At 33.1% G+C, this 10620-nt stretch overlaps 1 protein-coding gene across 1 annotated transcript in view; it reads left to right on the forward strand.

Annotated features, from left to right (window-relative positions):
• The window catches only part of LOC113240038 (glutaminyl-peptide cyclotransferase), a 46799-nt gene extending 43691 nt beyond the window's left edge, over nt 1-3108 (forward strand). Inside the window, exon 5 of the mRNA XM_026477243.1 lies at nt 1781-3108. Coding sequence (XP_026333028.1) covers nt 1781-1929 — 149 coding nt within the window. The 3' untranslated portion in view covers nt 1930-3108. The remainder of the gene's footprint in view (nt 1-1780) is intronic.
• Nucleotides 3109-10620: the final 7512 nt, after the last annotated feature.

Consider the following 10620-nt stretch of genomic DNA (forward strand, 5'->3'; position numbering starts at 1 on the left):
GAAGAGACACCTTTATTGACTCAAAGGTGTAAACGACCTAAAGTTGCTCTGGGCATCTACCTTAGTAAGCTAAGAACGGGAGAGTCAAATACAAAACTGTCTGATCTTTTTAATATATCTCGACGCACCTTTGAGCGCTTATTAAAACAATCAAGAGAATGTTTAAGCAACGATTTTGTAACGCGTCACCTCGGAATTGACCATATTACGAGAGGAGAAACCTTTTAATACCTAATGCTATTTTTGGGAATCCAGAATCTGAAGAAGATAGAAGATTAATCTTTATATTTGATGGCACGTACATTTATATACAAAAGAGTTCTAATTTTTCATTCCAACGTCTTACATACAGCTTACATAAGTTTCAAAACTTGCTAAAACCATTTATTATTACGTGTAGTGACGGATACATAATTGACGTAGTTGGACCTTTTGCGGCAACAACATCTGACTCAACTATTATGACACAATTAATGTCAGAAGACTCGGTATTTCATTGGTTTTTTAAAGCAGGGGATGTATTTATCTTGGACAGGGGTTTTAGGGATTCATTACCAGTTATTGAATCTTGTGGTTACACAGCTCATATGCCAGCGTCAAAGCAAAACAATGAAACGCAGCTCTCAACTAGTCAAGCAAACAAGTCGCGGCTTGTTACAATTTGTCGATGGGTAATTGAAGCCATTAACGGGCGTTTTAAAAGAGATTTTAAATTGTTACGGCAGAAGTATTTTAATAGGGCCGTACCACACATGTTCCAAGATTTTAAAAATGCCGCAGCCATTCTTAATGCTTTTCGGGAACCTTTTACCGATGGACCTTACGCAAATGATATATTAAATGAAATTCATTTGAAAATTAATCTTTTGAGAGGACGTATTCAATCAAGACACACCAGAGCACGAGTATATTATGTATATATAGTAGTAAATAGGGAAGGCGTTGGAAGAGCGCGCATAATACAACACTATTGTACGTGCCTTACTGGTAGACGGACCTTGGGTTGCTGTGCTCACGTCATGTCGATTGTATGGTATTTAGGGTGGGCACGGCACCAAGGAGCTCTTAATCTTCCAGCATCATATTTAGATGAAGTGATAATAGACGAAGTAAATGAGTTTTGAAACAATATATTTTATTTTATTTCATATCTTTTATATTCCCTAAAAAATATTATAACAAGAAATACTGGACCAGATTCCAAAATTGTGTCATAATTCCACAGCTCACAGAACCCTTTTAAACTTAAGACACCATTTGGGTAATCATTTTTAACATACACACCACACAAACAAAATTCCAGACAGAAGTTCAAATATTAAGTATCTACATTAAAAAATAAACATTTTTCAAGATATTTCGAAAACTTGATGACTTACGTATTGGTGCCCATAATATTTTTTGATCGTATTAATGATATCTATTGATTGAAAGTAGTTTTTGAAGTGGCCGCTCCCAGGTCCATTTTGCCCATTCTCCTTTATTTTTCTTCCGACACAGTCAGGGATCGTGTCGAAAGAAAACTGCTATTTAAATAAATAAATAAATGTTTGCATTGATTCCAAAGTAAGTAACTAAAGCACTTGTGTTAAGGAAATCGGAAATAATATAGAAAAGTTAGTTTTTCTGCATTGACCCGGTCGGGGATTGAGCCCGGGGCCTTAAGAGTGACACTGTGAAAACCGATGTGCAAGCCACTCGACCAGGAAGGTCGTCATAGTTATGGAAATGAAAAAATAAAAATACTATGAACAGTAAAATTATTGTAATCTTGTTACAGACGTGGACGTCCTGCATGTAATACCGAACCCGTTCCCGCCCGTATGGCACACGCCCGGTGACGACCTTTCCGCCTTGGACTTCAACACAATCGAAAACCTCAACAAGGTCTTCCGCGTGTTCGTGGCCGCGTATTTAAACATCTTCTAGCACACGATCCCACTTCGCGAGGGCCCGAAGCGCCTTCGTGCGAAGCCCCCACTCCGGCCGAAGCGACTTCGCGTACCACCGCACCAAGTACGTGCAACACAGCGCACGTACTGGACGTTACACAGGGTTATTGTTACTTAAAAAACAACGATACTTAAAAACAAAGGTTGTGACGTCACGAACGAACATTGGTCGTAACGTCATAGCAAAGTTAGTGACTGCGTTCCTAAAAATAAAAAAGACATTTATTTAAGACAAAAAGGGCATTCCACACGGTCAACGATGATATTTATTTAACAATAATGATAAATAATGCATATGTAAACTCCTTGTCCTGTCCCTGATCGAATATGATTTATCACAGAATTTATACAATAATATCTACAGAAATTATAAATAGGTGGAGGTAGTTACCCTATGTAATGTAAAATAAAACATTTGATATAATTTCTGTGTCGAGTTGTAACTGTAAAATCAATCTAATGTCCCCTGTAATGAAATACAAATAATTTATTTTAAATGATACGGTATATTTTTTTTAAATTATATACTAGATTATTTTTTTATTACAAAAAAGAGTAACTGTGAAAAGGACTATTAAGTTTACAAAGACAGTGGCGGTATATCGCGTTACAGCTTAATAATTTAATATGCCATGTCCGATTTTTAATTAGAGATAAGAAACTGACAAACATTAGTAACACTTTACACAAAAATAAAGTTGCTATGATGCTATGTTTATTGCATAGTGATGCGTTTGGTTGTTTTTCTTTTTTTATTCATTTATAAACATAACAGAATTGATTGGGTGTGATATAATTGTACTGTGTCACAAAAACCAAGTTTGGTTGTACGGTACTGCCACTCGTCAGCTAGTACAAAGTATACATTATATTTAACAGTAAGTTGTAGCTGTTATAAAGTATTCTAAATTATCAACTCGGCAAACTCTTCTTAATTTAGTTGTCTTGATGAACTCAGTGAAACAGAATCACTTCAAATTAATTGTTTAGATTCTTAACTATTAATCTGGTAAATAATGTTTAAGAGTTCTATTGAATGTCAGGAGTTACTCCACTAGGTTGTTATAATTATGAATACAAAGATTCGAACCAACGTCTTCTAGCAAACCGTGCCAGACACTATGCCAACTAAGCCACGGAACGAATCAGCGGACCTCACGAATTTATCTATGTGCTTGTTTTGTAGGAACTTTGTATCTAGTTTTTAACGACTTTTTAGCCGTAGTATCTATGAGAAATCTTCCGAACCGCCAAGATCGAAGGAATTTTTTCTAAGTATTCGATTTCTGTATTAATAATTATAACTAATATTTAATTTACTTAGTCTTTATGATATTTGAGGCTATCAGCGAAAATGAGTGTAATCCTCATTTAATTTTTTTTTATACAATATTATTTTAAATGATACTAAAGTACATAATTAATTTACCTATATTTGGATGCTATTTTCATATAAAAAATAATAATAATTATGTCCTTTAATATCATTTAAAGTATATTGTAGAAAAAAAAGTGGGTTACACCATATTTTTGCGCTGATAGCCCCATTTAGTCTATATACACTTCTATCATTATATATTTCCGGTATTCGTGATTTTTTTTACAAATAATATTTGCATCGATTAATAATAATAATTACTTTGATTACTTACAGAGTGAATCAGTGAAGTCGATTCTTTAAGACGCTATTTTTAGTTAAATTAAAAACTGGCAACCCATTAAACGTCAGTTTACTATCTCTAATTAAAGAAAGTATGTAGCGTGTCTTAAGTTATGACGCTTTTCAACGTTGTGGCGTTAGTTATTTTTGCTATCGCATCACATGTGGCACAGAAGTATTTATTTATATTTCTTTGCCATGCCTTGTTTTATTTTATTTTGATTAAGTACAATTATACAAAATAAATGAAATTAATATATATGTATATACGACGAAGAGATATTATATAATAGGCATCACATTTATATTTTTAAATATAACGACCTTATTTACTGTGAATTTTAATGCTATTTACTACTGGTTACTTGTATTTTATTGGGTGTTTAAATTATATTGTTTATAGTTTTAATAACTTATATATTGTTGTTTATATTGATGTTAATACTATTCTGCGTATACTTTTATGGCTATTTAAAGCCTATGCCTTTAGGTTTATAATTTTTTTTTTATTTCAACAAATTTTGCTATAATTGGACCCAAATGATTACAGAAGAATTACATCTATTTTCTTATAACTTTTTCAGTTTTTCAGAGTTCAAATGTAGTAAAAACCACATGCTTGCTTTTATAACATTCCTGTGTTGTATATTGGCGTATAGATATAGCGTGTAGTTGCCTCTTATTTGTATTACCATACAATCTCACGCATGTCCATCTTTTTAATAGGTTTTTACCTAATATCTTTGTGAGTGGACTTTGTTTTCCACAAATCACCACTTCGTAGTGGGAATGGGGATTTGTGGAATAAACCACCTCTTTCACTTCCCCCGCTTGCCGCAATGTTTTCTACGCCCGTTTATTCTGGCCCTTTTTAAACGCGTACTCCGTTGTTTAAATATGTACGAGGTCGAACTTTCCCCGTTTCCCTTTTTTTCGCCATATTTTTATTATTATAAGACCTTCTTATGTATAGTACTATTTTCTTGTTGAAGTAATAAAGACAATAGTACATTTATTTGTTCCTAACTCAGGTTGTGTGAATTATGTATGCGATTTTATTAATTACTATATTTTCTGAGATTTTTATAATAGTAAGCTTAAATTGTAAATAGTAATGTTGATTATGTAACGTATATTTCTAAACAGAAACAAATTAAATATGTGATTTCATTATTATAGATTGACCAACACCAGCGGTACGTCAAAGATTTATGTCTAAACTTGCAACTTGGAATTCCTTTTCCTAAACCTTCCCAAAATCCCCATACGTGGTACGCCAGAGCCGCATCAACAATGGCGCCCATAGACAACATTTTTTCTTTAGTTATCTATGAATTCTTCTAGAGACACTATGGGTTCATAAATTGTTTGATGATGTTATGATTCCTTTCCTTATTTCCTTACGAGCTCACTCTTTCCTGCAGCTCTGAATGAGCTATAGGAGGTAAAAAATTAATTTTCAAATGCGCCGTCCATAACAATATAGCCACAACATATTGACGTTTTCTTTTTCCACGTTTTCGTCAACATACTGACGACAGAGAGCTTTAATCATTTGTTCCCTCATTGGACCCTCAGTCCACACACACAGTTCAATTAGTTTATTTTAGAAATACCCGTTGCAGAATGGACTGTATTATATTTATTAAAGAAACTAGATGCTGACTTTAAAGTTTTTATTATAAAATCCACATTCCATTAAAAAGTACTTAATACATAAAGTTGTCTTTATTATTTGATCTATTCTTCCACCTTTATTTGATCTATTCTGCCACCTGTGAAGTTCCTGCATAATGGATCGATGAGTGATAGAGTGAGTATAGATCATAGCGAATGCGCCGCAAACACAAATCGTACTACATAATGTATGCGCGCAGCTCGCGAGCCTTTCACAAACGGGCATTTGTGGCGAATTCGCTAGATCTGTACGCACCCTTAGATTACATCTCCCTGTTTTTTGACTAATTTGGCGGGTTATAATCGGTTTTAGCGTCAGTGTTACCGTTTTATATTACTACCAAAAGTATTTCATTTGTGAGAGTGGTAGAAATAAATTAAATGGTAATACTGGCGAAACGTATCAGTCACAAAACGAAGATTTCTCTTGTTTGGAAATACTTATTCATTATTAGCTAAAGTACAACGCTTACGTCATTGTAATTTAGCTCATGAACACGCATAATATGCAAATACAATTAAGACAGCAGTTATAGTATCAAGTTATTTACTCGATGCAGGGGGTCTACTCTCGATCTCCGTCCGAAACAATTACTGTCAAATAAGTAATATTCGACAAAATTAAAAGACAATTATCAAGTGTGAAGCTTCATTCACATCACGCGTGTTTTCATTTGGTCAAGTATTGCTTATTTGGCAGTAATTGTTTCGGACGGAGATCGAGAGTAGACCCCCCGACTCGGTCATAAATCATAGTTAAAATTATTGCCGGAAATTAAATTAAATCAGTGTTAATAATTTGATCTCAATTAGTAATATACATTTTCTGTGATGTACATTAAGAAATGCAAATAAATAAGAATCCCGTGAAGGAAGTATTAATTTCGCACGCCTTCATGATTTTACTAGTTTTTAATATTGTAAATTTGTATAGTATTGTAAATCTATATCGATAGCACTTATCAACTGCAGTAATGCACAGCCCTGCCATTACACAAAATGCCCGTACCTGCCCGTATCCTACTGTTAAGTGGGGAAGAGAGTGCAATACTGCTCCGATAATTTATAGCCTATAACGAGAAAATAATATCACTATATTGGTATTATAGATTTTATTGCACCGAAAACCCAATTTCATAGTTCTTTATCTCTCACCAACGATATCTATGCACCGAACCAATGATCTTAGAACTAATTTAGATAGAGATATGAAGAGCACGCTATAAAATACAATACAATTTATCACAAAAATACAAGATGTAATTAATACACATCGAAAAAATTCGGAAACCACGAATTATGCTGCTGCCGCATCTTTAACTAACAACGAGGCATTCGCTTCTGAAGTAAGTACACAAATGATAAAAAGTTAATAAAAAATGGAAAGGGCGTAATTCTGCTCACATGTTATTTCTTTTAAATACGCAAATAATTAAATTTTTCATTTTAATTTGATGTACGTAATTTTCAGGTTAGTTTATTGTACCTGTTTCGTTTTTTATTTCACGCCAAATAATTCTTCCAAAAATATTTCTAAACGAAAGAACATAATATGAGCCGTCGAATTATATTTTTCCAATATTTAAAAAAAAAACCAATTTCTAAGAAAAATAAATCCCAAAAACGTTTCCTCTACGTATATGATAACCGTCAATTTGTCTAATAACCGCTAAAGTATTTTAATAACCGGCAATCTTATCTCACCATCTCACTGAATCTTTATTAGTTTAGGGCAGTTTTTCAACCCTGACGTTGGCCAAATAATGCATACGACAAGTTGACCTTTTTTGGACGTAGTTTTAAATGCCATAGATCTTTTTTTATTAAAAATTACAAAACAAACTTACATAATTCGTGAACTTGAAGTTTGGAGTCACGAACAGAATAATACATCTAAATCCCAATTAATAGTTAATAAAAAAATTTCACTGTATTAAACATACAATAATTTTAAAAGTTACAAATTTCAAACACTGACAATTTCTAAATAGAATTCGACAAAGATTACTAGTTAATTACTCTTACGTCAAACTTATTTCCTGCTTTGCCTAAATTCCTGTTTAAGATACACTACACGCTGTTGTCACATTTCGATATTGGTTTTGAATTACATTATACACATGTACATCAATGGTGAAGACTAGACATCGGAAGACGGCAACCCTAAGTAGAAGGTTCGCAGAAAATATTAGTTGCAAGCCAATGGGAATTGTGAATCAAATTTCGTTGAAAACGATGGGAATCGTGGATTCTCTTAGTCAAGCCGATGGGAATCGTGAATAATTTTCTTAGTCAAGCCGTTGGGAATCGTGAACGAATTTCTTAGGCAAGAAAGAAATGAAAAGAGTATGGAAATGACAGCGGATAGGGGAGAATGGAAGAAAAAAATACATATTGTGCCGACCCCACCTAGCGTGAGGTAAGAACAGGAAGAAAAGAGTTAACTGGCAGCAATCATTTGTGTCAGTCCATTGCCACTGATGTACATATATTGAATAAAAACAAATAACGTATAGGTACTCAAGATATAATTTTCAACAATAAATATTTCACAGTCTTATTAATTTTGTGACGTTTTAAGTCAACATTTATTGAAATAAAAATGTTTTCAACACGGACGCCATAAAACTAGTGCCCGTATTTAAATATTGTATAATAGTTGTATAATAAAAAACAGAAAATTAACCATTCAAAGCAATCCATAAGTAGTATTGTCTTAATTATGTATTTAGAAACTTTTATAAAATACATCATTAGGTATATCTATAGTTCATCTCCATACTAACTGTCCGATATTATGTCGTCATAGATTAAGGGAGCCACCACACTTACTATCGCAGAATCGGCTTGAGCCGGTGAAAAAAGTCTTTACGTCCATGTAATATGAGTTAAAATTGGTTACGCATTAAGACCTTTTTGGAATATACAGTAGAGGTCTGCTCTTTAGTCGGCCGCGTAAAAAATAATCATTTCCTCGCCGCAATTTTCAATTAAGTAAATATAAACAGTTTCACAAATGGGCAAGCGCACGGGTTTTAACCCGGCGTTTTGTTAACGCCGGGATTTAATGAGGTTAAAACCCATTAACGCCCAAAATCGAGTGCAAAAACTATTTACAACTAATTGAGTTTTGTTCAAATGTTATTACAAAATGTATAATGCTTCTTATTTTGCCTTCTATAGAATGGATTCGCTTGAAAATAGCATAGCAACGAATCGATACAAAAACTCGTTACCGATATGCATTGAAAATCGATTTTCATAAAAACGGAACGGTAATGTGTACCACTAGTAGTAAGTGAGAGTACACAGGATTGCAATGTGGGTGTTATATGGAATTGCCTCTTTTTCGTCTAAAAAGATTTTTTATATCAGAATTTCTAATAAGTATGGAATTATACCAAATTCAGTATTTGCCGTTTCTGCCCACAATTTAGGACAGAAACGGGCTAAACCCTGGCGCTTTGGATAAAAACCCGAGCCATTAATCGAGTTTTAACCCATTACCCATTTCTGAACAGTTTTGTGTGTCCCGCATTGTAATTCATTGTCAGTGCGCGGCTATGGTCAGGATTATTTTCTCGCTCCAGACTCTCCCGTAAATCATCGGAGCAAAAGTGTCAAGATAATTTAACCATAAATGTAAAAAAAAGTACCACAAAACTAAAATATTTTTTTACAGAGTTTAAATGTACCTAACCATGTATTTTAAAACTTCAGTCTTGTTGTAGGTACTCAAAATTATGCGTCGTAAAGAGTATTGGATATATAGTAGTTATAGGTACTATAGTGAGACCGTTTAAACTTTGCTGTCTCCACCGATCATTGGTTGTAAATTTTCTGTACTATAGTTATAACAACAACTAGGTACGACAAAAAGTTTCAAAAATGCATTTTCCTACCCTTTCCCTCGTTGCATTTCTGCCTAAGCCTAAACAGTCACACTACCTTCCTACAACCTATTAAATACTAAGTCAACATTATAATATTACAATAAAAACATCTCATTACCATTTATAAACTAGACATATATAACATCGAATCCACAAAATATTAAGCTTATTTTTATTAGCTTTAAGGTAATATGAAAGCTTGATATTTATATGTAGGGCCCGGATTAATATGTAATCACATATTTTTGATATCATTAATTGACGATCTTTAATTTGTTTTCTTCTTATATGTATAATGATACTTAGAGAATAACAAATTTCAACTTTTCCATAATTTCAAAAATCTCATTTCACATATTTTTACAGGTTTGCACCATATTTCTACACGAAACTTGCAATAATCCATATTTTCAATATTGCGTGATATTTTATTTAATTAAAACAAATAAAGGTGCGTGCGTGCTTGAAAAAAAAAAAATTTTAATACACTAAAAAAAATTAACAGTGTACTGGATTCGCTCTGGACCTTTTGGAGGGAAAAGTGTCGTTTTTATTTTGACTTTCAATTATTTTGTGAAATCTAGTTTAAAGTGGAATAGGATAGTGCTAATGTGCCTTAATCGAAGATTAAAACGCGAAATTATACGAATCTCGAACTAAAATACCCGTATCGGCCCGTTTTAAGGAATCCCGAGTCAATCCAAGCACGCCGCCTCAAATTGCCTATCCTCTTTGTGGCGGCCATATTTACAGAAACATATTTAAACTTCATGTTTAGGTTGATGGCTTTGCCAAAGCCTTAATAAATAAAAAAAAAAAAAAACAGTGTACTGTGCGGAAGATTAGAAGACAACCTAGACGTGACATATTCACCTGTGGACTTGTGCAAATTTAAGTTTGCTCTAGTCACATTCTGTGACGTCGAAAGGTCATTCAGCCAGTACAAAGCGTTGTTCGGACCAAATATGCAAATTTTAATTTTGAAAATTAAAAATAACATGTACATGTGTTTTCTAACAATAACAGTAAAGAAAATATAATTGAAGTGGAATAAAATGTGTTGATTTTTTTTTTTAATAAAGCGTAGTCCATGTGACAACAGTTGTTTTTCATCTCCATGTTTATTCCATATGTTAAGATTTTTTGCCCATACTATATGTACATATTTTGTAGTTTATACTACATATATAACCGAGCCCTATTTATATGACTTATCGACTGTGTACTGGTAATCGGTACTATCTCAATTTTGACAACTTTACGGGATGAAGAATAAAATCATTTATCTGGTTTATTAAATAAAAATACGTACATGTGTAATAAAAATATTTAAAAACTACGTGTTTTTATTTAATAAACCAAATGCTATATAAATGACGCAAGCAATTTTTTTCTTCACCTGTAATGTTGTCAAAATTGAGATAGTACCTAATGCCAG

Source organism: Hyposmocoma kahamanoa, unplaced genomic scaffold, assembly GCF_003589595.1.
Source record: "Hyposmocoma kahamanoa isolate Upper Pololo Valley unplaced genomic scaffold, ASM358959v1 119, whole genome shotgun sequence".
NCBI classification, from domain to species: domain Eukaryota; kingdom Metazoa; phylum Arthropoda; class Insecta; order Lepidoptera; family Cosmopterigidae; genus Hyposmocoma; species Hyposmocoma kahamanoa.